The sequence below is a fragment of the Dermacentor andersoni genome, chromosome 6 (genome assembly GCF_023375885.2).
Source record: "Dermacentor andersoni chromosome 6, qqDerAnde1_hic_scaffold, whole genome shotgun sequence".
NCBI classification, from domain to species: Eukaryota; Metazoa; Arthropoda; class Arachnida; order Ixodida; family Ixodidae; genus Dermacentor; species Dermacentor andersoni.
Genome location: NC_092819.1, coordinates 141,284,208 through 141,311,280, shown reverse-complemented (window position 1 = coordinate 141,311,280; position 27,073 = coordinate 141,284,208). Strand labels below are relative to the sequence as shown.

Below are 27,073 nucleotides of genomic sequence, written 5' to 3'. Positions count from 1 at the left end.
AAAATTTCAGTTTCATGATCACAGCAATGCACACACCCTATGCTTTTCGTAATCTTCCTCTGCAGTGATAGTACACTGCCAGCAGGATGCAGAGCGCAATAACGACGCGCGCTGCACTAAGGACACAGGATCTCCCACACCTTGGTGCACCAGTACTTATCACTCCGTGGAAACAGCACACAGCCAAAAGCATGGTTAAGCATGGTTAGAAAAATTAAAAACCTCCACTTTTCTTGGTCAAACATTTTCGCAACACCAGCTCGACCAGGAGGGAAAGACACCACAGCTCGTTGTTGTAGCTCATATTGAATGCAATAGGGCGCACGCAATGCATGGATTGGCATACGTTTGCCTGTCATGCAGTTTTTTGCCGTTTTAAGCACATATTTTATACCTCTATTCATCAAAGTTGTCATTTATCTCCACGGGATGCTTCTACTAGTACTTTCACATATGTGACTTAAAGGTAGCACTGTAAGCCAAAGAACAAAGTGCAACAAAGCGCTTCCACTTAGAATAATGTTTCAGCATTTACGAACAAAACAGCATGTGTAGCTGTACATGCTGTTCAATATATAAGCATGCACTATTTCCTGAAATATATGTATGCTCCACTTACTGCCAGTGACCTGCTTATACCCAATAATTTAGTTTATTTTTCACCATGTGCTTGCATTGAATACCCCACAGGCATTGTAAGTTAAGCTACCAGAATAACAATCAGCTGGTCTAAGGTTACCCAATTGAACCTAATCATTGTAAAATCTGTGACGAAATGTCAGAAGAAAAGTATTTATGATTTCATTAAAGGGAAATGGTAACATAATAATGTTTGCACATTTTAAAATTAAAAAGGACGAGAAGGAGTAAAACCATACCAATACAAAGACATAAGCACCGAATAATGGCACAGGCTTGCTCAATTAAATTTTAAGCAGAACAGCTTTTTTTAAATAACCTCACTACGAACTATCACGTTTTCCTTCGAAAAGCACTGCATCTTATTATAAAGTACAAAAATAACCGGTCACATAAGTAAGAACAAGTCTGAGTGTGTCTATGTTAACACAAGGATAGAAAGTTGGGCGAGTTGGTACAGTAACATGATCTTGGATTGTAGCGCGAAGTGACACGGTCACAGACTAGAAGCAGACAGGATGAGCGCTAACTCTCAACTAAATTTTTATTGAAACGAAGAACATATATATATATATATAGGTGACTGCAAAAAACCGCAGCATAAGAACATGACAAGGTATGAAGACATCAGTTAAACATATCAGGAAGTAAGGAAGTAAAAAAAGGAAACATCAGAAAGACTACTTCAGTTTAACACACGTGTTCTGAAGATACTGAAATTCGCATTCTAACAGACAAAGATGCATGGCTAACGCAAGTCTCTCCTAATCTTTTAATGTGGAATGCCTCTCTATCTATTTGTTGTGAAAAACTTAGTTTCATATTGTGTGGACATGATTAGTAATGGCAAACTTAAGAGCTGAATAAGCTAGTCATGTCGACATGATATGAAACAGTTTTTCACAACAAATAGATAGGCTCGAGAAGGCTAGTTATCCTGTGCATTTATTATCACTAACCTGCGAAAAGCTTTTAAAATGGGTAAAAGGCCAGGCTAAGAAACAAGAAAAACAGAAAAAAAAGTTTGCTGTGGTGCCCTATGTACATAGATTATCCCATGGTTTATGGAACGTGGCCAATAGATATGACTTGAATGAAGTTTTCTTGGCCCCGCAAGTTGTCTATCATGTGCCTATGATAAATAGGAAACTTGAACAGGGTGGCTAAACAGAAAAGATGATTGCGGCGTTAGACATGTGTCCCTTTTTGTGCCTTGTAACACTGGTATACTTTATCAGATTCCTCTCAAGTGCACGAAGACTTACATTGTACAGAGCGGCAGGTGCATTAATATTAGACTAAAAGAACACATTCACTTTACAATCCTAATGCTTCACATCTAGCGTCACATTGTTTCAATTGCGGTTGTAAACCTTTGTTTGAAGACACAAAAATTCTTTCGAGACACAAATGTCAAACCACACGGGAAATAATCGAGGCATTCCACATTAAAAGATTAGGAGAGACTTGCGTTAGCCATGCATCTTTGTCTGTTAGAATGCGAATTTCAGTATCTTCACAACACGTGTGTTAATCTGAAGTAGTGTCTTTTTGTTGTTTCCTTTTTTGACTTCCCTACTTCCTTAATGTTTAACTGATGTCTTCATACCTTTTCATGTTGTTATGCTGCGTTTTTTTGCAATCACCTATATATACATATATATATATATATATATATATATATATATATATATAGTTAGCTGAAAGTTAGCGCTCGTCCTGTCTGCTTGCAGTCTGTGTCTGTGTCACTTCGCGCAACAATCCAAGAGCATATGTGAACAAAACATGGCTAGTAATAACTAGTAAGCACTGCACAAAAGTTGAACATGAAAACTAGTAATAGTAAAGACATATACTTGCATAGACAATATATAATAGTATAGACAATATTTTGCAGCTGAACTGCAAAATATTGCAACTATCACAAAGACAACATAAAAACTGGGCAGGACAGAGCACTGACTGTTAGCTATAGTTGAAATATGCACACCAAATCTAGACATAAAAAGTCAAAACTAAACTGCCGAAAATGGTCATCTCTCCAAGGGACCACTGAGGAACAAAAGGTATACTTTTTATAAATCCATCTCATAGATTACTGATCTAATTAAACTTGACACATGATCCCTTGTGTGTAACAAATGCCCTGTTCTCGTTACATATGCATGATTACCAGCCTTGGTGAAAGAATGACTTGCACTAATGTTTCGAACACCGGTAAAAATGCTGCTTGTTCTCAACTTTCTGTTGACAGCACACTTGTGGGCAGTTGTGAACCCTAGTTGCCTACAGGGCTCAAACACCATGTTTTGGCTGCACATGTACTGTCTGCCGAACACCTGGTTCAAGATAGCTTGCATCTTGGAATGTGCAGCCACACTGGTGGCACAGCATTCTTTTTTCAACTTGCCAGTTGATAAAGAAAGCCTCAGCAGCAGCAATCACCTGCCATTGCTCGTAAAGGTGCCATAAGGTCAGGCTGCAAACACAGATACCACGTAGCAAAACTTTCAGAGTGCATTGTGTGAGTCGAGGTGTGTAATTTGTGCTTTAGTTTGGCAACGCTGCCACATTTACAACTATTCATTGCAGCTCCTAAATTTCAACATCAACACAATAAATTAGTACAGTTCCTTCAGTATGGTGGCAGATGCTCAGCTGCAGGCTTTCTAGAACCATGCATTATCTTCCGACAGTGCCAGTACAGCCCGTAGCACATCTTTCAAGCACTCCAGACAAGTACACTGATTACACTATACACAAAGCATCTGGTGTCGATTTACCTATAGAGGCAACGTAGCCCCTAGAACACGTTTTGTGACAGGTATGCTGGGCACTTTGTCCCCTGAAATGCAAGTGCCATTTGGTACTTCAGTGCCTGTAGTGTCCTTTACATCTAAATGAATATTGAATACATAGTAGTAACATGAAGTCGACAAACAAAAGCCATCAGCCATCAACTGTGTGGCAAATCTGGGTGCAAGCTATTCTCTTATCAAGTATACCTCTAGGCATTGCGACCAATGTGCTCCCAAGATGTATGAGGCATTAGTCATTGCAGAGTTGTAAGGACATGAGAATCCTAGGATGATTATGTTCTTGAGGCTTTTTTCCCCACTTTCCATCTTTTGAAACGTGTATACTGTAGTCATGAAAAAAAAATGCTACAACTGGCGTGTGATAAGTTTTGCGTCTTATTTCCTAGCAGCTCATTGAAATGAGCCACGATGACAAATTCAAATGCTGTTACCTGATCAGACATTGAAATTTCTTAAACACTAACAAAACCAGATAGACATTAGAGTGAGCATCACTTAAATACATTACACTGGTTTAAAGTTATTGCACCACATTGTGCCAGGTAAAAATGTTAGAAACATCAGAAATGGTAAGATTCTACGGCCAACCGTGAAAACTGAATAAAAAATCATTAAGCTTTCTTAAACGGGTACAGGAGCTTTACAATTGGCCGTCTTGGTGATGGACACGCAGATAGATGAGCAGCCATTACACTGAGACGAGAATGTTGAGGGCTTCGCATGGAAGTCTGCGAGACACTGCGGAGTAGTTCTTGGTCCACGTGAAGGAGGTTGCTTGCATACACGTCTGGGCCACCATACTGAATGCATGGTGTTACCGGAACCTTTTCCCCCTGCATTGTGGTAAAAAAGCATGGTTAAGTTTATATAATATTTAATATGCAAAAAAAAAGAGGTGAGGCATGCAGACAGAACACGAGAGTAGAGAAGTGAACACGAACACGAAAGACATGAAAAATTTCATTAAATTGTTTTAATAGATAAAATTTTTATGCTATGTGTCATTCATTATGAGGACTCATAACCGCAACATATTTCACATATGAGCAGGTAGAATTATCAGCTTGGTCAGTTTGTACAAGCTCGTTTGAGGCAAGAAATCGAGTTTCACAAACAAAACCTCAACATTCTTGACTGAAAAAGGAACACCTCAGATGACATGCAGTCCTGTGAGTGGGAATTGCACAGTTCAAGAAAAACAAATTAAAACTCACACACCGATCCTCAAAAAGGAATAAGCACCTGCTACTGCAAAAAGCTAATTAATTGATAGGTTTTAGTAGCACAAGGGCATCTTTGGCCAAACAGCGCGAAGTCTATCTGCAAAAGATAAACTTAGCGCATCTTTACAAAGCAAATATATAAAGATGACTAATGCCTCTCTGCGCTACAGTTGCTTTGCTCTAGCGTGAAGTCATTTTAATGCATGCACACGTATACACACGCTACACCCAAGTTTAACAGCTGCAGAATTAAAATTGGGCAGCAACGAAGTCGCAACCTTTAACCCTTGATCCCAAGCTGTACTAGTGACTGGAGGAAGTACCAATATCGCCAATGACGAGTCACACTCTTTCTGCCCGATGTTATGCTGCTGTTATTGTCAAAGATGAGTTACAGTCGGCATTGAGGGAAAGCTGCCCTCAAGAGCAGCTCTTATTTTTGTGTTATTTCTAACCAGAGACCAATGAAGTAATATATTTTTAGAATGAGAATGACACCCAAAAATTGAGTACGTAAAAAATTTGGAAAATTTGGTGCATTTTTCCGGAATTAACTTGGGGGTTAATGGTTAAAGCGGCAATCCAGAAACTAGAACAAGTTTTTACATGTTTGCTACCAGTGAATGCTAGAAAATATGTTGGCATTCTATAGTTTCGTCCAACAATGCAAAAGGGATTCTTAATAACTGAGGAAATAAATGGAAAAGTACCATGAAGTATATTTCGCGAATGTAATGCAGAATCACTCAACTTCTGTTACTATATAATCTCCACTTGATTAACCTGCACTTTCTGAACTAGTTCAGGAGGTGCTGCATTTCACTACTCATTACACCAGTTCAACGTGGCAGCAACTGCACGTTGTGATTTGTTTTACTTAGTGCAGGCTTTGTACAGGGCGAGTTCACAGCATTCCCCACACTTGGCCGAAAGGTAGTGCATGTTTACGCAACGGGTGTGGTGCCGCTTCTGCACGAGCGAGGTGCAGAAATCAGTTTCATACAAAAATTACTAGAGGGAACTCTGACGTTAGTGTCTACAGAAGATCAAACAAGAACGGCTTCACCAGCATGGAAATTATGGGAAGTACATGGATTTGCCTAAACTTCATCTGTTTGGCTTCAAACGGCTTTGTGACTTTGTCAAATACTGTGTAATAAATAAATAAACATTAAAATCGTCCGATGACAGGATTCAAACACTGGAACTCTAGAACAGAAGTCTGATATTGAAACCATTAAGCCACGGAAGCATGTAACGACAAGCGAGTGCAACGCCCTGATGAATTTATCGCGGGCATACCAGTGCCTTGAGACGCTTGGCGCCTTTCAATTTGGCCACCTGGACAAGCTCAATCGTTGCAATTAATAGCAATTGTGCGTGTTGGCGCCGTCTTCTGCACTTCGAAGAGTATAGACTGCGCTGAAATCGACAATAAAATTTATATAGCGTATAATATACGAAGCCACAAGAACGTTTGAATTCACAAGCTCGAATATCAGACAAATCCATGTGCTTCCCACCATTCCCATGGTGGTACGACTGCAGCGCCAGAGTTCCCTCTAGTAATTACTGTAAGAAACTCTTATGGCAGAAATAACCGAAGTGCCTGGCATTTTGTTTTGGAGTAATAAACTCAGTTTTTCTGTCCTATAAATCTTACTGGTCATTAATTCCAAGTTTTAGTGCAGCCACATGTCTAGTAGGCATTTGTGGTATTTTGCATAAACATTGCAAAGCCAACTGTGATGAATGTTCACTCTGGTAAATTGTGTATGATCGAGTAGCATAGACTACTGAAGCAATCTCTGGAAGGCAAGTGAAGTAATTTTCTTATTAGCAGCCTTTAAACAGCATTCGAGCATATGACACATGCACCTCAGATATGCAGATAATATTTCCTTGACTCAGCAAGAAGTGATGCTTCATGTTCCACGAGGCTACTTCAATCAAAGCAGTATTGGTGCTCTCTAAAAACAATGCCAATGCAGATGATTCAAATATTCTTCAGGGGCAACAGTTATGCCTGAAATCATGCTAGATTAGCTTCTTTAAACACATGATCAGACCGTGTTAGAAGTGCTTCTTAAAATCCTCCTATATATTAGACTAGTCATATATCTGTACACAAAGGCTACTAATTAGGTCCCATGCTATATCATCATCTTTACAAAAGCTTCACTTAGTAATACATATGCTGTGATAAGATTTGAGACCACATTGAGATGCTGAACAAGGTGAATTCATTATTTCTCAAATGAAGCTCCTGTTCTTCCAAACGAGAAGAAAGGATACTGATGGTCAAAATTTTTCTGAATCACAGCTGGAAGATGCCAGGAAAGGCACGTGGAAACTTATTTGTAATTTTCTATTTAAATGTAGAAATGATAAAGGGAAATGAAAATGGTAAAAAAACAACCAGGCATGGGGGGAGAACGAACCTACAGCCTTTGCATTACGCATGCGATGCATTAACCACTGTGCCACCGAGGCAGCATTCAACCGTCCACAATGGCCCCTCAGATTGTCAACGCTCGAACGCGGCCGTAGTACCACAGTGGTTAGTATATCACTTGCGTAATGTGAAGGTTATGGGTTCGTTCCCCACCCACAGGTGGATATCTTTTAATCCACTTTCATTTACCCAGAATTTATCATTTCTATACTTCATATAAAAAACTTAAAACATGTTCCTTTATGCTTTCCTTGGCCTCATTATCTGCTGGCTTCTTCCAGTTCTGTTACTTCAAACACTTATAAATATTCTAATCTGGTAAGTAAACAGCTTTTGCATGATGCTGGAATGCAATATAAAACATTATTGCAGGGCCGTGTTATGTAGAATGCCTTACATTGCCCAGGCAAGGTGTATTAATGTCAATCTGAAAAAAAAAACAATTCCCACTCTAGGCAGAAATGCTGTGTACTGCTGTGTGCAACAGGGTTTAACGAAAACAACTTGTTCAGAAATAAAGCCACCAAACAACGAGGAAATATGAGAACTAGATGAAAATTTGTGCAGTTGCATGTTAAAAATTTAGCACAGCAACAGATGAAGTCTTAATGAAGGAAGCGCGAGGATGGTTTATTTTGGACACACGAGGCAATGTACATGAAAGATGCATATGAGCTTACACGTGGAGAAATATTGTTTATGTAGCAGCTAAACTATGAACAGGCCTAGAACACACTGATACAAGGTGTCGAGCATGTAAATCTTATCATGCCCTTAAGTCAAAGAGACATGGCTGTTTCTCATGATTCGCTACACATGGCTGGCTCACACAACTTAGCCACTTCTATATATGCCTTGTAATTACCAGGTGGTCTGTGTGACACGTGCAAGCTTTAAATATGTACAAGTGCCACGTAGCTGGACAGCACCAATGTAATGACGTTTGCCATCGTTTTGAGGAAGTGAAACCAATTCTTGCATTTTTCCTAATTAGGTAATTAGTTATTAACGATTATTCAACTGCTCAAATATTATATTCAAAGCAAAAGTGTCAGTGTGAAAATTGTAGAGCATCCTGAAAAATTCCCAATCCAGCTTTCTACTGCTCAATAGGTGCAAAATTTTTTTTTCAAGCTTGAAAGAAGCCAGTGAATACATGCAAGAAGTGCTGTGCAACTAGCCACTCGTGCACCTGAACACCATTTGGCTCCTCCTTTCATGCTTGAAAAAAACTTTTCAAAAAGAATATTTTAGAAATTGATTAATTATAATTGACTATGTTTTAGGCAAAATGCATGAAATAGTGTGACTGCCACCTCCATTTTCGGCGACATGAATTGACTCCATTTTCATTTCCAAATCCAGCTATACATGGTGCGTGTTTTGAGCTGGTTCTGTAATTTAGGCTGGTTTTGACTAATTGAAGGTTCGCACCTTAATAATAGAGTCAGCCTAAAAAGAAATTGGTACATAAACGGTCGCTGTCAGTACTCCATACTCCTTTAACTTAGTGCAATGTGCTTGTGAGCCAAGAAGTTGGTAGCTCTAAGCAGTATTTCTCATTTTGACCTGGTGTTATAGCCCACTTACTATGATGCCATGCTGCTCAGTCATGCTGGTCCCAGCTTCAATCTAGGCAATGGCATCTGCCCTCCAAAGGGGGTAAAATGCAATAACGCTTATGCACTTAGATTCAGGTGTACATTAAAGAAGGCCAGGTTCCCAAAACTTCAGGTTGTGACTTTGGAATGTAAAAGCCCATAATTTAATTTTAAAATCTAAAGTTGCTTTATTAGGAGCAGGGGCATCATTTTGAGCTTTTACTGCACTGCCATGGCACCAAGAAGCTCCGAGTAAATAAAAACAATTTCTTAGACAATGTACATATCTTGCAAACATTTACAAACACTTCTCTGCATGCATCTCGGTTGCTGTTATATTTAGATCCGTATGCCAAGGCGGGCTATGATGTTAGAACATGTTTCAAACTTGTCTTTTTTTTTTTACCGCTTTAAAGTTGTTGGTTATTTTGCATCTCATTGTGTGTCGAACGCACATTTCAATGCATCAATTTCTTCAGAAAGTGCACTCCTCTTTATTCATTTGTGCATGCAAAAACGGTTTAGAAGAACTGCTTTCTGAAGATCTGTATAACAAGCACAAAACAATTCTATGTAGGCTGCACAAAGAGAAAGGATTGGTTTGTAAATAAGTTATTTAGTTCTTCAAAAAAGAGGCAGCTGTCAGTATTCTGTTCCAAAATAAAAATTGCCCCTACCTGGCTCTGCTTCATTTTCCGATGCTGATGGTCCATTCGGGGGCACTAAACTGATAGGCTGCACTTTGGCCATGTCGGGTGTGCTGTCACCAGGCCCAAGGTCGATCGACATCCTCACCAAAAGTCGAGTCCAAACGCTATAAAAAAAAAAAACATCTCATCATTTTGCTATCAGTTTTGTCATCTTGCGTGTTTCACACACGGCCGTCAGTGAAATATTTCGTCACTTGGATACTGCAAAAAATTCAAGCATTTTCTGGCAGCCAAGCTGAATACACAGTAAATGGAGAACATTAAAGAGCAAATGCAGTTGTCACATTAGATTGATCAAGTACAGCAGAAATGGAAATAAATCAGTGATACTGTGTCTGTTGGCTTTGAATGCAAGAAACGTAAAAACAGGAACTTGCAGCCACGCTAGTTTGAATTTCCCGCGTTTGCTACACCTCGCAACAAGTTTGGCATCGTCCGGTACTCGGGGATAGTAATCGCTTAAAATCAAGATGAACGAGCGTCGGCATAAATTAACAGGATACTTAACCGGGCAATATTGGCGCATAAAACAACTCACGTAGCGAAGCTACTGTCAATTACCCGATGACTCATCTGCGGGCGGTGCGGTTTGGGCGAACAATTCAAAAAGGAATGAGAGTTTCACTTGTTTCACGCCTACTAAGCTAAGACAGAATTTGAGTTTCTTCCTAAACTATACTGGATATTTACGCTCCGAATAAAACGCTGGAAATTTTGTTACGTCACATTGCATACGTATGAAAGTGAGGAAATAAGCTTTTGCTGTATTCTGCCCAGACGGCATGCAGCAGCTACCACTCTCATGCAACAAAAGCATGAAAGTGGTACTCGCGGCACGGAAAACAAACATATACAGCGCCAACGTTACGCCCTTTGGAGTTGGAACTAAGCACGATCAAGCCAGTTAGTTTTCTAGCTTTCATAACGCCATGGAACACGACCAAACATCGAGCGAAACAACTGTCTGCTCTGGAAAATTATTACCGCTTCCATTTATATACCTATCGTTGCCACAAGCAAAAGTCAATGGGCTAGCTGTCCACAAGCGGCAGATTAGACTGACAGCAACATATTACGATAACGTAAAACAATTTCCACGCTGACTTAGCAGCCGCGGTATGCGCTAAGTGCCACAGTTCTCGTTTGCCACTCGAAATTCACACCATGATGACGGTCACTGCATCTTTCACATGAAATATTGCACGCTTCGCTCCGGAGCTCAATAGGAGGGCGAAACGCATTTGCACGTACCTGAAATCCGCATGCCGGAAACCCGTCGACGCTTCCGAGAACGGGGCACACAGCCATACACTCGTACGGCGGCTTGACTTGGACGTGAGGCACTTCTATCAAATATTTCACATGCGACATGTTTCACACCGATTGCGCGAACACGAGAAAATGCCGCAGGTCGCAATGCGACGCCGTGCACCCGTGCATCTACCGATTAGCTGCGTGCACGGACTTGCAGAAAAACAGAACTATGACAAAACGGCCGGCGCGAAAGGATGGCGGCTCTCGTTGCGGAGACGAAGCGGACGAAGCAATGTTGCCAACTGTTGGTTCCGCGTTATGCCGGCGGTGGTGGCTTTAGTGGCGTGTGTTACGGCTGTCTATTTTTTTATTTCTTTTCCCCAAACAGTATAGCTAAGATCAGTACGTTGTTTGAATTTTTAACTGTGTCGTTTGGCATTATCTTTTTGTCTTTTTATGCTATTAAGCGGCCAATTATGGCCTCCCAGGTTCGCGCGCGCCAGCTTCGCGCGCAAATCTCGGAGGCCATAAGACAACTCGTTAGAAAATGTCGTTCTTGTCGTTGTTAACGTTTCATCATCGTTTCTTCAACTGAGATAGAGAGGTAGTGTCCCTTTTCCCGGGGTTAGGAGGGGGCGATCAAGACGGCATCGCTCAGCGGGGGAGTAGGTTGGTGTTGGTTGTTATCGCGAAATTCGCGAACCCTGCGATTTTTTTTTTATAAGGTAAGCATTCTATACTTACCCAACAAGAAAAACCATCCGTCCGTCATTCCGTACCGCGCGATATCTTTCAAAATAGAACCCGCAGCAGCGAGTGAATTCACCTTCGTGCTAGCTCTCGCTTCAACGCGACCGAAGCGGCGAGAACACTGCGCTCACGAAGCTTTCAGCTCATGCCGCACTATGCGCTTTTCGCAGATCACTTTCAAGATAGGTGTACGCGCGTCTGTTTTCAAAGCGAAGTAAACGGTGAGAACACAGCGCGCGAAGTTTTCAGCAGTGGGCACACTCTGTCCACAATGCTGTTCGCTTTCAAGATACGGTTCGCGCGGCCGGGCCACAAGCAGCCGCCGCCGGAGAACGGTTGATAATGGTTCGACGCGGATGAGAAGGGCTAAAGAGCGATAACGGCTCAAAACGAACGGAACTTCACCAGCGCACCTGGCCACGCCACCTGCAGTACTTTGCTTGCACCATTCACTTGGCGCCGCCGACCTCAGCAGTTCGTGTCGCCGCAGCGCTGTCGCTTATAGTCGTCGGATCAAGTCTCATAACATTAATAACGACATGGACTGCGTGTAGATGAGGAAGAGTCACAATGCTTACACATACTTAGACAAATCCGAGAGGAGTTCCTGTGTGATTTTTTTTTACCGGAAATGTGCAGTCAGCGGTGACCCAGAGTTGACAATGCATGTAAGAGGGGTGCCAAGCTTTTTTTTTTTTTGTGAGAGTCTTGCCCAGCTCCCAAAGATCTGCTCAAGCTAAGCCTTGCTGATGGCTGTATGTTTTTTTTTTATTGTCGCATGCCCTCGAACTGCCACGAATCCTACAGTGTAATGACATTAGAGCAGTATTCACGTCCAAATGGAAATGCAGCCGGTAATTTGGCTGCCTAAGGTTTGCGGCCCGGCGGCAGCTGCCCTCCCCTCCCCCGTTGACAAGTTAGGGGGAGGGGTCTAGAACAATCCTACACCCCCCTCCCCACAGTGGCGTAGCCAGAAAATTTTTGCGTGTGAAGGGGGGGGGGGGTCCCAATTGACCGTGGAGGAGGAAGGAGCGGGGCCATTGCCATAGTAGCAAAAAATTTACTGTCAGTGAGCGTTACAAGTGCCCGGCGTGCCCCACTTGGCCACGCCGTTACTCCTCCGCCCCCTCCCCCCCCCTGCAATCGACGTAAATCGAGCTATCAGAACGTGCATGACACGCATGCATGACATAACATGAATGACATGCCGCGAAGCTGGCATGGATGTCGTCACATAATCATCATCATCATCAGCTTATTTTGACGTCCATCGCAGGACGAAAGCTTCTCCAGCGATCTCCAATACCCCTGTCTTGTGCTAACTGGTTCCACGTGTCTTTAAGTTTCCCAATTCCATCACGTCCACATTATTCTCTGCCGTTCTCGACTGTGCTTCCCTTCCCTTAGCACCCATTCTGCAACTCCAATAGATCAGCAGTTCTCTCCCTTACGCTTTGCAATGTATGCCCAGCACGACTTCTTCGTTTAATGTCAACCAGAATATCAGCTATCCCCGTTCGCTCTCTAATCCACATCGCTGTCTTCCAGTCTATTATCGCCATGCCTAATAATTTTCATTCCATCGCTCGTTGCGCGGTCCTCAACGTCTTCCCAAGCTTCTTTGGTAACTTCCAAGTTTCGGCCCCATACGTTAGTAACGGTAGAAAGCAATGATTAGCAGTAAGCTCCCTGGTCATGATTTAGTAATGCCTGCCATAAGCTCTCCAGCTAATTTTTTTTGTTAATTTCCTTGATCAGAGGCCCCTGCGAGTAATTAACCTCAATAAACGTATTTCTGCGCAGGTTCTAGAGGCTGACTGCCGACCATGACATTCGATCTCTCGCCAGGCTGCGGAACATTACTTTTCTCTTCTGCATACTAACTCTCAATCAGACTCTTACACTTTCTTCGCCAAGGTCCTCAAACGTTTGTTGCATATAGTCTGCAGCGTTGCTGAGTATGCGAATGTCATCTACAAACCGTAAGTTGGTGAGCTATTTACCGTTAGCCTTCACTCCTAACCATTCCCAGTCTAACCGGTTGCACACCTTTAAGTATTCAGTGATAGCATTGTAAATTTTTTGCCATTGATCATATGAAGCCTTTTGCAGATATCTGGCTATACAAAGTCTGCGCGTTAGTGTCATCCGTTCGATATCAACATTCGTGGGAAACTTCATTTTTGACCGCTGTTCGGAGCCAGTGCGCTGCTGCCTAGATGCCCCGATCTAATCATTCCAGCTACCTAATTCAAGCGCAGGTAGCGCGCGTTTCATGTATAGCCAATATCAGCGCCTTAACTGGCAATGTTCATTTATCATATACTGTAAGCTTGTTCACTTACTCCCTTATAATTAGGGTGTAAATTAGAAAGACTGGGGTGTTCCAAGGGTGTTTTCTTGTTGAACACCCTTTTCCGTTAAAAAAGGGTGTTTCAAGGGTGTTTACAAGGGTGAAAAGATGAATACACCCGCATTACACCCATAAGGGTGTGAAAATTTTTAGAGTGTAATGACAGCCTTTTGGAGTAGTCCGGTTCAAGGATTGGAATTGCACCACCTGCCACGGGAGATTTAAAACAATTCTGTAGCTCTCCCGCCCTCCAGACACACACATACACACGCGCACATACGCACACACACGATGCCGAATAGGCTGATGGATGATTGGCTTTTACGGAACGTGCCAGTTATGTTAACTATCCTACTGCGCTAATAATATGTAGCTAATACGTTAAAGATATAACTCCCAAACACATTAGTGAATATCTGGGTGGATATTAAAAAAGAATGCATTGGTGAGAATTTTCTGTCCATCAGATTGAATTTGTTCGGAATTTTAACGAGGTATGTATTGCTCCGTTCAAAATGCCTTCTGAGGTCTGCTTTATTCAAACCTTGACAGAAAACGAATATTTCTCTCAGGTGCTCCTACTGGAAGAAGGATGGCGGGAGCTGTTTGTGCTGTCGGCGGCGCAGTTCATGCTTCCCATTGAAGTGGCGCCGCTTCTTGCCGCAGCCGGTAAGTAAACTGAGGCAGAACTTCAGATGCAGAGATGACATTGTGGTGCTGACATCGTTGTTCTGCTATTTGCTGAATATTGCCATTTTGTTGTCTTTTGTATTGCCCTTACTGCCTCATTAGAGTGGGAAACTGTGAAAATTGGTGCGCCTTAATGGTTAGAAAAAATGGCGAACGGACAAAGACGACTGAAGAACACAGGGCGCTTCGTGGCTATCAACTGAAAAGACTTTATCAGAAATTCACACACACACACACACACACACACACACACACACACACACACACACACACACACACACACACACACACACACACACACACACACACACACACACACACACACACACACACACACACACACACACACACACACACACACACACACACACACACACACACACACACACACACACACACACACACACACGCACACACACACACACACACACACGCACACACGCACACACACACACACACACACACACATGTCAGCACCATAATAGGTGCGCATTATAAGTGCCTCTAGCTCAATTGTCAGCATGCGGTCGAAGGTAAGATCACAAGACCGCAATTATGCGCCACTGCGCATAGAAAATCTATCTCGCAATCGTGCAAAGTCACGGAAGCTTGGCTCACACAAGTGTTTTTGTTGCCTCTTATGTATAAAGAAAGTCGGCGATTTCATGCGCTAACCGATCTGCGTGCTTTAAAGAAAATCCTGCTTTCGTCCAGCAAGTTGGCAAGCAGTCGCACTCTCGACAATGTCGAGATAAATTGGAAGCTGGAGTTCATTCAGCCAAGTCCTGCTTGGATTTCGAGTCTGCACAGTGTAACGAATAACACTGCACTGTATGCCGCACGCGAACCATCTAAAGGACTGAGCAGCAAAGCCATCCGGGCATTCATGTCATTGCATCTAGTTTCGTGGCACCTTGGTGGTGCATCCTTATCACTTCCGACAATCTTTAAAGTATAAGCCCCATGCAAGCGATCTTGTGCGCCACAGCGACAAGCGACGCGATGGAGATGGCTATCGCGTTCGCTCGTCGCACAAGTCGTACCCCGTGCGAGCGATGACTTCGAGCGACGTCTCCCCAGTGTTGCCGGTATGAGGGTAGCTATATAGGCGCCGAAACTAGCGTGACGCGTGCTTTATTAACTTAAGTTGATGTGTTTTACTGTAAAATGTAGCATAAAGCATTTCTGAAGGTCTTGCAGTAGGTTCTAATCCTTGCACGTATAAAAATTCAATCGTTTGCTCGTTCCGTGCGACAAACAGAAGTGCTTGAGTATTGTACATGCAGTTCCGGCTTCGCGCTATTGGCTAGTCGCTCATAGCACTTCCGGGCGATGAGCGACGAATTCTATATTTGCAGAACCGAGCGATCGCGCGACAAGATCGAGCGATCTGCTCACGCGACGGCCCGATCCGTCGCTCGAAGCCGTCGCGCACAAAATCGCGCTCATGGGGTTTAGCCTTAAACAGCTGCCAAAATCAAGATTGCGTTTTGGTGGTTTAACCACGAAAACCGATATGATTATGAGGCACGCCTTATAGCAGGGGGCCGCGGAATAATTTTGGGTCTTCTGGGGTTATCTAACGTGTTAAGTGGCTGTATGTGGTATAAATGATTCACAGCGTGATCAGCGGATCGCGTGTTGCGGGCAGCTTATCTTTCTATCTCGCTTCAGTCGTGGCGTATTCTTATTGAGCTTAACTAAAGGTATCGGGAGGAAGATAAGAGGGAACAGGAATATGTGACATGCTATAGTGTTATTACGAGTGTTTATATGATAAGTAATATTTATACCAGTAACGTCTGTTGAAAATCGGCGCTGTGTGCATCTGACTCCTTTCCAGTCTTGCCTATCTCGTGCTTAACATATATATGCATATTGGTCACAATTCATCTACAAGTCCAACTTTATCTGTTGTGTGCAGATACGTCCGTAAAAGGAGAGATGCTTGTGGTTTGATATAGCTTCGCAATAGTGTATGTATTAATTCTCATTCTTCTTCCTTGCACTTGTGGCCCGCACCCACGTTGGGGGATTGGCCATGGTTCGCAATGGAAAGTATGAAGTTGTTGCTTCATATACCAAATCCACTGCAGAGCGCGTGTACCTGTCCTAACTGCTTCCTCAACGTCAGCTAACTTATTTCTCAGCACCGGGTCCCGACATTATTTTCAAATTCACCGTCTCTTCAGCTTTCATTGGGTTATAGGGCTTCTAAATCCTATAGACGGGTATGGGGCAGAATTCGATGTTATGGCGGAATTTGCTATAGGGTTTAGAATAACACGACCATTCACCGAACCTGCTGTCGATTGCGTTTGATTAGTCACAGTTACAACTATTCTGACGTGCTCGAAGATTAAGTCTTCAATTACTATAATGACGCTATTTGGATACATTCTGAACCGTCGTGTGAATATTTTCGACCATGTTTTGCGCAGGTCTTTCCGCGGAGTCGTCGACGTCAGAACGCGTGGCAACCCTCATGGCGGAGATACGAAACTTTCAGGACGTCATCGCCAAGTTTCAGGACATGCAGGTGGACGCGACGGAGTACACATGCCTTAAAGCCATCGCGCTCTTCAAGACCAGTGAGTCCTGCGAAGGGCCTTCCTCTTTTGTTTATTTCTTTGTTGCTGCTTGCATGCAAGCGCGCGGTGGAAGACTTCCTGTTCCTCCCGCTTAATTTACCGGGTAACACACAATAGGATGATCAAGAATAGCCCTGCACATTGCAAGATATCGCGCAAGTCACCACACTTGCAGTGCAGCATTATTGGCAATTAATTCTATCACGAATATAGTTTGAAGGAGGCCTGCCGTAACTTTACCAACGGACGAACACCGCTGCTGGCGGGTCGGATTTTAGGCCCGAGGCTGCAAGAATCCCATCAAATCACGTCGACGCCGGGCCGCGCGGGTCTGGAGGGGAACGAAAGGGCGAACGCTCTAGCTCGAGCGCTAATCAACCGAGCGGGGCAAGACCAATCGTCTCATCAATCCCCACCGTTCTCCTTCGTGCCCCTGCCATCCAACTACTGCGACCGACTCGAGATCCAGCGACTCAACCGCAGGATTTATCCTCCTCCTCACAGAAAGTTCAGCACTGAAGAGGCAGTAGCTCTAAGACTTATTCAGACCAACACATTTCCAAACCTACACAGACATTAAAATGTTCCCACATACATATCACGGCATCTGCCCCTGTTACGGCGACACACGCTCTACACTCTTTCACACCTCGTGGGGGTGCGGGGGCAAACCTCAACACTTAAAGACGCCTAGCACGTCATTTGAGCGGTGGGAGGTACAGCTGACCGGCGATACCCTGGCGGGACAAGAAGCTCTCGTCCAGCAAGTACGTCGAGCAGCCATGGCCAGTGGAGTCCTGGAATGTGGACACCACCCACTCAACCTCAAGAGCAACGACCTGGATGGTCCAATTAAATGTTTCCTCTCTCTCTTCTCTCTCTTGAAGGAGCGCGAAGAAGACGAGGATATAGGAATCGAAAACAACCCTAAAGGAAAACAACGCAAAACCGCCTTTTTCTTGGCCAATCCCTCATAGTAGGTATGCGCCAGTGTTTGGGAGACAACACAAGGACGCTGTCCAACAGGACAGCGCTCGTCCTGTTGCGCGCTGCTTCAAGTTACACTCATGATGAACCAACTGGCCCAAATCAAGCTTTTGTCAATCGATCAGTTAGGCGGCAAAATACAGATAGAGTGGTTACGTGCAGGTGATGAAGATATTGAACATGTTCGTTTATTTTCCCTCAACAAATTTAGGTCAATACGCCTAAGTTGTCACGACACAAAACGCACTTTCGTCAAAAGAGTTATCAACCAGCGTACAAGTGTGCTGGGAGCGAAGGGAACACTTCTGTCATGCTGACAAAAATAACTATGCGCAGAAAAAATATTGGAGGACATAAAAATGAAATAAGCAATCGAGATGTAGCTTTTATGCATGCAAAATGTTTATTTTATTGTATTTTTGCCCCTGGCAGGATGATTTTTCTTTTTTTTTTTTTTTTTTGAGTGAGGGCTCGCGTACATCCGTCAATTTATAGACCGTGTGGATGGTTCACTGATGTTCTATACACGTTGTGACGTACACAGCCGGAGGCAGAGTGAATTGCGTGCAACAAATTACGCGCATCACAATGATGGACAAGCTTGAATAATCAGTTTTCAATTCTCGCATGACCTGCCTAACACTAGGAACGCCTTTGTGGGCTGCGTGACAGTGCCCACACAAATAATTCGTGTGTACGTGCGTGTGTGTGTGTAGGTCTTATATATATATATATATATATATATATATTTTATCCTTCTCTCTCTCACCTATCGCATCCCCTTACCCCTCCCTAGTACAGGGTAGCCTACCGGAGATAATATCTGGTTAACCTCCCTGTCTTTCCTTTACCTTTCTCTCTCTCTCTCGCTCGCATGACCAGGTGCTCGTACGTGTAGTCGGCCTGTGCATAAACAGAAACGGAAAAACAAGAACAAATAGTCAGTTTTTTATAAGCAGGCAGCTTTTAGAATACAGTAGTTCGCTATAGCGAATGACGGTCCTCACTTCGAATATTCATGTTTTTAGTTTGTACAGCTGGGCTAATTACCCTAAATGGCTAATGTAGACACTGCTCCATAATTTTGATTGTCTTGACTGAGCTGCGTGAAAAAAAAGCTTTATCCATTCACAACAGATCCAGTGAGTGTCATTGTACAGCGGCGAAATTCCCTTGTCATCCATTTCTCTCTGACCTGCATACTGCTGTCGATCACTATACAGACTTACACGCACTTCGTTCAACTGCGTTCGCGTTAAAAGCCAAGCATCGATACAATCACGCCATGCTTTCCAATGCTGATACCGTGCAACAACTTATAAACAGTCTGGGCCGAACCGACTGTACATACGTATACCGTCTTCTGGATCACTATTTGGACCAATCCGGGGTCTCCTCGTTTGCGCCGACGACGTTTCACATCCATTCACGCGATGCGTGACAGCTCATGCTTTGACACTTTCTTATGCAACCTGAGCTCAGCAGCATTCTGTAAAAGAGTGTGAGAACGCAGGCTACTTCCATATAGAACTCTGTTACTGGCACAAAAAACGATTCATGCAATAGCACAGTATATACGTGTACTTCACCGGTTTGAGAGACTGCTTATAAAGTGCTCCTGTGCATCCTCTCACGTTCATTCAGTGGTCACTCTCTTCCTCTTTCTATTCCCGCGTTTCCTTACCTCCAGTATAACGATAGCAAACCAGACGCCCATATGGTTGACCTCCCTGCCTTTCCTTCCTTTGTTCTCTCTCTCTCTGAGTCAATTGTTTGGGGATGCTGAAATATTTAACCCTGTCTATAGCGGTGATGAGTACGATTGGAAAATCTGAGAAGCCCCGTCGTTTTCTCCTTCGCGCGCCTGCAGCCTTCCAAGACCAGGCGTCGGAATCGCACGCCCTGAGAGACGTCGAGGCCGTGGCAGCCATGCAAGACCAGGCGCAGGCGACTCTGTTCCGCTACATGCAGGCGACGAACCCGACGAAGATGGCTCGCTTCGGCAAGCTGTTGCTCTCCCTACCTACCCTCCTCACCGTGTCGCCGGTGGCGATCGAAGAAGTGTTCTTCCGAAAGGCCATCGGCGCCGCATCCATCCCGAAGCTGCTCGTCGAAATGTACAGGGGAGGAAGATTTTGAGCCGGTCATGGTGCGTCCACCTCGACATATTTTCTATATGTTCCGCGATTTAGTATTGACACCGTTGATTAAATAAAAAAGAAAGAGAAATATATATTACAGACATGTAATATATATATCCCTATAGTACAGCCTACTGTAAGTGTGATGGCACTTATATTTTTCGGGGGCTAATTAGTCGTTTTGCTTATGCTAGTGTTTTATTCCTTTATTGTGCTGCCCTCCTCATAGTTTTTTTTTTATTTTTGCATGTGGTGAGCTGCTGAAGCTGCTCAAGACGGTTTTGCGTGCGCGGCAATAATTGAAAGCTAGTACACAGTTACAGTTCACGCTTCGAGAACATAGTTTGCAAAGAGTCTTGAACGAATACCTTTACTCCACAGCGCACGTGTGCAGGATTTTTTTTTAAAAGCTAACTAACGTCACCTCCGTGAAACTTCACAAGTATATGGCTTTACCGGCGACATTGCGTGAAAGTTCACTCGAAGGCTAACTAAGCTTCCGCACTCTTGGCGTGCATCTGGTCGAGTGCGCCTCGAGAAATTCGAGCCACTCCTGCCCTTTCTTCGACAAGTGGAGCGTCCGAACACTGTGTTTGTTCCTGTTGTTCCTCACGTACGTTCCCTCCAGCTATAGCAGTTCGCTCTGCGCGCTGGTCTCACAGGCCGTCACAGACATCTGCATGCGGCATTTATAAACTGTCCCGGAACTACGCTGTTCGTGTAATGTCGGGCATTGTGCGTGCTGGCATCTGCGAGTGCCGGTATGCGAATTCGTTTGAGTCGTATTGCGAAGATAGCCAAGTTTTTTTTTCTTTTTCGGAGATCATACATGTGCCATACCAGGATATTGATGTGAAGCACATTGTAGCGGGACACTTGGCGTTAATTTTGGACCTCCTGGGCTTGTTTAACGTGTACCCAAATCTAATATTCACGACGGTTTGCGCACTTCGGCCCCCATCGAAATGCGGCAGCTGCAGCGGCTATCAAATTGGCGACCTCGGTGTGAGCAGCGCTACGCGTTAAACACTGAGCTGTCGTGAGGGGTGATAACCACGTTCTAACAGCAAGAATGAGTCTGTGTGATGAAGTTTGCCAACTGGTCAGGAGGAGTATAATTCGAGCGCGAAAGACATGTGTAACTGTCCAAAAAGAAAAAAACAAACAGGAAAACAAGAATACATTTACAGACTCTGTGTTCAAACGATACTTGAACAAACTGCCAACAACGTGTACGTATGGACGCCGAGAAGCTGTATTTAATTTTAGCAATATTTTTGGGGGTTAAGGGGGCAATCGATGCACCATTAATTTGCTTTATGTGAACTTTATAATAGTGCGGCTATGGGCTCCAAACTGCCAGTCGAACTTTCTGTTCATGTAAGCCGCCTGTCATAATGGTGGTATCTCAGTTCGGGCTACTCAAGGGCATTTTTTCGAATCATTTACTCATAGTGAGGTATTGTTTACTCAGTGCCTCAGTTACCGGCCCGATTCCGGCTGAAGGGTCAGTATAGGGTGCTTTCTTGTCAGCTCGAGTTCGTGTAGAAGTTTGATCTGCCTAATCTAAGTTTACCTAACATAAAGTTTAAGGGCGGGTACACTGCGCAGCACAGTATGAATGCCGAACAAAGCTTTTGCAGTTGAGCATGCTTTCTACGTGTTATCTCATTAAGTCGCCGAAGTTGCTTAAGTGAGTGCCTCAATGTAGAATATCTTTTTTTCAGTAACCGTATCAATAGCAGGATTTCTTGGTTCTTGGAGCGCATGCAGCCGACCTATAGGATATTTAGCTTATTGCTACTAAAATCAAGAACAATAAATAAAATTTTCAAAACGTGCCTTAGTATCCGCAGTAAGCGAATGACTTCATGTTGTTACCACGTTACCACGGCCAATGCAATCAGATAATTTTTCTTATGAGGAAGTTCTTAAAAACCCGCCGTGGTTGCTCAGGGGCTATGGTGTGTTACGCTGCTGAGCACGAGATCGCGGGATCGAATCCCGGCCGCGGCGGCCGCATTTCGATGGGGGCGAAATGCGAAAACACCCGTGTACTTAGATTTAGGTGCACGTTAAAGAACCCCAGGTGGTCGAAACTTCCAGAGTCTTCCACTACGGTGTGCCTCATAATCAGAAAGTGGTTTTGGTGCGTTAAACCCCATAATTTAATTTTCTTTAAGACCTTAAAGGACTGAATACTATGGTGAAGGCGACGCTTTTAGTGAATTCCGAAGTTACGCGTATTGGAGCCGTCGCTTCATGTATGGCACCATTTTCTCGCCTTCCCGCAGGTTTGACCGCAGAGACGGCCGCAGGACTGCGCACCGGCAGGTGGCGCTGCACCTAGTGCAAGGCTGATCGCGAATGTGCAATTGCGGCACTCTTCACGTAGCCCCATGCTCCTCCGACTTCGGGACACGTGCCGCGGACACGCCGCACGTTCCGGACACAGAACACAGAGTTCTCGTGACAGGCTACGGGAGATCATTGACTGACTCGCCCACGCATCTCCCCAAGAAACTGTCCTTGAGAACACACCACGTATACGCGCAGCTCGGTGTCGTTTGGCGTGTTTCGCTGATGTAACCTCTCCAGGACCTTGACTGCTTCAACGTCGCCGAACGCGTTCAAGTAAGTCTTATTATATGTGTGAAGCGTACCTCTACTGCTTCTTCCCTTGTTCATTCGCGGGAAAAGTGTTGATACAACCATAGCCGAAGCCCATAATATCCCATGATTTGTCTGAAGTGATCGCAGCCAAAGATAGTTTATTCTCAGAACTAATATATAGTAGCTTGTGGCTGTAATATATAGGCTACAGTGGTTACACACACACACACACACACACACACACACATATATATGTGTGTGTGTGTGTTTGTGTGTGTGTGTGTGGTTTGATATATATATATATGTTTGTGTGTGAATACTGGACGATCATTTTTAATTTGTCCAGAATTTTTAAACACCGCCTGTTGTATATGGCATAGCTGCATCTTTCAAAAAGGTGGACAATACTACCAGCAGGAATTGAAACACATATTCATCTAAACAACAAACGACCCCTAATGAACTTGTCAATTACTTTTCGGCACATATATCAATTTACGAATTGTAACCCGCGAGCTTCCAAGGCGTATCCACTTGAAATCGATTTCCAGGATTGCATTACTTTCGAGATACCATTTTCCAAAGTGTGGTACGACATTTGTGAGCGTTTCAGTTACTGTTGTGCTTCAATGCATAAAGAGCGTTTTTTAAAGAAGTCTCAAAGAAGGTTTCAAAGAACAAGAGTGCATTTTTACGGCTAGTTTGATGGCGCATATCTCCAAGCGGTGCCATTTTAGAAATTAATTCCCAGCGGATACGCCTTGCCAGCTTACCGTCTACAATTAATAATTATATAAATTGCAGTAACTGCCGTAAAGTAACTAATTCCGAAGTCAACTAGGGAAATTTAGTTCCATTTTCTCGTGCAAGTAATCGTGCTCACTCTGTATAATCTTGCTCAAGGACTATAATTATGTTATCTGCAACAGGAAATTCTTAAAGATTCCGGAAAAATTTAAATTCATCACCCGGTATATGTTCCCCGGCTTTAAACACAGCTAAAGGCGATTAGTAAAAGAAAACTCTAAAAATAGGAGGACATGTAAGATGTTAACTAATAAGAGAGGAGTTGATCACCGGCGCTTTGAGAAATGGAGAAGAATACATGAAGAAAAAGGGAGCGGTCACCCCGGTGCGCATTACGATTACAATCTGCCAAATAAGCGCGGCATCCTTTTCCCGATAAGGACTGTCACTAACTGGAATCAAGCAATGAAAGTGCAAGCATATATTCAACGTTAATGAACGTGTGTTTTATGAAAAACTGACCCACTTGAATCAGCGCTTGCAGACACGGGGAATTGCTTTGAATAAAGAACGAATGACGCAAAGTTTTGAATCAACGCAGCTGAGACAGCAAGTCTTGGTACTGCCGCACAACAAAGCGCGCTCGCAGATATTTGTTTTTTTTTTCTCCTTACGTGGCTACATTAGCGCCGTTTTTATTTCCGAGCGTAGCTCGAAATTACAATGCTGAATAAGATTCTGTAGCTGATAAGTGTATTTGCGCTGTTTCTTACGAGGCCCTTTTTCATGGTTGCACTTGTTTCAGACAGGCCTATCAAGTTCATCGACAGCCAGCAGCGCGAGGGACAAGCAAAGTCGGCGTCCAAGGTCCTGCGTACGAAGAGCTGTTCCAGCGAATGCACACGCGTGTGTGTTCTGTGCTTGCGCGAGGTGCTCCTGTGGACTGCTGCCCGCTGTGTTGATAACTGTCGACGCAAGCGCCCAGAGACTCGAAAGAAGCCCACCGACAAGGTCTCCAGCAATCTACGCTAAAGCAAGGCAGCCTATAGTCAAGGCTTGTGATGCATGTGCTGGCTTGACATCTGTGTACAGAAGACGTTCCTTTACAACGCAGCTAGAGATGACAAGAATCGCACTTTACCAGTCGTTGTTTGTATAAATATTTTGTATTAAATATGACAATATTATGATAATTGCTTGAGCATGCTTAAAATTGTGGAGCGGGCACGGCTTAGAATGAATGCGCATAGGTCAGCACTGGTCACATGCAATGTTTCGTGGCCACAGCTCGTGCTGCCTGGCCGGAATCACGGCCAAGGTGGCTTGTTATACGCTTGGTTACGTGTTCAGAGCAGATAACTATAGCTATCACCGCACCCTAACTGAGTCTTGCTCATTGTCTCTCGGTGTCGTCGGCAGCAGAGGAACCGCGCATGCGTCTTTGATGTGCGTTCGCGTGCTGAAGACCTAATCCATGCAAAATCACACTTTAAGAATTGTTTCTTTCAATCTCAGGTATATGAATATACAAGGCCGTGGAACTTCTTTAGGCCTCGCAAATATTAGCGGGATACACGTAAGCCTGCGAAACACGGACACGGCATACAACTTCGTATAAACACAATGGTGTGCAAGTCCTTTATTTCCAGGACCCTAGATCACAAGAATGGCAGCCATGCACGCCAAAATGAAATAAAGTAAAACGAATGGGTTTCTATTTTTAAGCTGTACATGTATATTTTCGACAGTGTAGATGAAAAATTAATGCGGACCCATGATTCTCCCTATGAGATACAGGACGGGCGGTTTCTTTTCGCGTATCTGAAAGATATGTAGAAAGGTGCGACGAATTGGGCGTATTGGTACTTATCTGAAGAGACGGCAAAAACAGAAAAAAAAAGACACGGACGGGAAATTACAGAAGCTGAACGGATTTCCAGTCTCGGGGAAGGAGGTGTCAGCATGGCATCCATCACGCTGGCATATTTGCCCATGCGCAGATAACCCCTGGCTCGGACATCACGTATATATTCTTGAATCATTCAGAATAAAAGCTGTTCGAAGTTCAGCGCTCGCCCTTGTCGTCTCGTCTCAATCCGTGTCTCTTCTTTTCGCTGCCGCCTTTTCACATATAGAAGGGGGATCATAAAATGCACATTATAAATGGCGCAGACTGAAGCTGGGAAAGATACCAATTTTGCGCTACGCCAGAGTGCTTTTGCAAGGAAGTTAAACTTCTGCGAGCGAAACAGGCGCATGCTTTCCATTATGTTGGCTGCATAGACTGCTTTGATTTGCTCCTTACGGAATAGTGCGCAGCCGTTAAATATACTTCGAAAAGGCTGAATAAATGATCCGTTGTCTCTAGACCAAGCATTTCTTGCAGAACCGTCGCTTGTGCTGCGTTAAGTGTACCATTCACAAGATGTTTTCAGCAATGAAAAAGCCAGGGAATGCTGGAAACACGGTGGAAAAATAAAAGCGTAAATCGGCCGTATGCAGTCCATGGGGGCAAATTTTCGTACGTATCCGACCTATGGATTTCAGACGTAATTCTCTGGTTTTAGCAAAAGAGCCTCTGTTCAACTGCTTTACCATGCAACTGCTATGCGGCGACAAAGGTACAAAGGAACTCAATAATCTTAAATACAAACTAAAGCAAATATATAACACGGTGATACAGAGAGGAAGCCAGAGTATTGTATGCTCCGAGGGAAATGACCAAATATGCTTTCTCAAGGTTGTGCAATAGGTTTTAATTGGTTCGAGTGGAGCAAGCGAGAGAGGTATACGTATGTATATATTTAAACAATAAAGATCGTTGAAATATTTGCACGTTGTTCATTATCATTGTTCGTTACTTTTGCAACTGGAAAGTGGATCAGAGTGTGTGTGTAAGCAAAAAAAAAAAGAAAAGTATCCGACGATTACGATATACTCCCTATAATGCGAAATTTGAGCGCTGCTCGATACGTGTTTTCATTTCGCGATATATTGAGGCAAAGAAACTGAGACCGAAATCAACACACCGACTTGCAGTGGGCCAGTGACGTCAGTGCCTTCGCAGAGGGAGGGACAGTATGCATGGGAACGCTGGCATGACGAGCAGCATCGGATCTATAGCTGTGGAAGACGACGACGACGAACGCACGAGCGTGAGGGGCAGTACGGGAACGCTGGCATGATGAGCGGCTTTCCTTTCTTTAGATCACCATCATCACCGGAGACAGTTGTGGAAGAAAGAAGATGACAATGAATGTGCAAGCAGTGGCGCGAGCGTGTTCGCGCGGTTACCCAAGGGACGCGGATGGTGGTGGTGGAAAAACGCGGACGCTCAACTCGGGAACGGGCACCTCAGAGCTGCGCTCTAAAACAATTAACTTCAGGACCCACATTTACAAAAAGCTGTTACACTATTGCGATGCCAGCCAATGCCGCCTAAATCCAGCAAGTTAGCCAATCCAGCAAATGCCAGCCAATCCTAAATGATGCTGCGCATA

The 27,073-nt window shown here is 43.9% G+C and overlaps 1 protein-coding gene and 1 long non-coding RNA gene across 3 annotated transcripts in view; one reads left to right on the top strand and one right to left on the bottom strand.

Annotated features, from left to right (window-relative positions):
* The window catches only part of tll (nuclear receptor subfamily 2 group E member tailless), a 74,596-nt gene extending 48,190 nt beyond the window's left edge, over window positions 1–26,406 (top strand). The window contains exons 7-11 of one of the 2 annotated variants that reach the window (XM_055066931.1): window positions 14,377–14,473; window positions 16,936–17,085; window positions 19,943–20,221; window positions 22,508–22,847; window positions 24,383–26,406. In XM_055066931.1, the coding sequence (XP_054922906.1) occupies window positions 14,377–14,473; window positions 16,936–17,085; window positions 19,943–20,211 (516 nt within the window). In that variant the 3' untranslated portion in view covers window positions 20,212–20,221; window positions 22,508–22,847; window positions 24,383–26,406. Of the gene's footprint in view, window positions 1–14,376; window positions 14,474–16,935; window positions 17,086–19,942; window positions 20,222–22,507; window positions 22,848–24,378 lie in introns of both variants that reach the window. The other variant, XM_050172188.2, reaches the window with a different exon arrangement.
* Window positions 4,194–11,309, bottom strand: LOC129382755 (uncharacterized). The gene is made up of 3 exons (XR_008610811.2): window positions 10,699–11,309; window positions 9,415–9,551; window positions 4,194–4,291 (listed from the first exon to the last, which is right to left on the bottom strand). It is a non-coding gene; the product is annotated as an uncharacterized lncRNA (long non-coding RNA).
* Window positions 26,407–27,073: the final 667 nt, after the last annotated feature.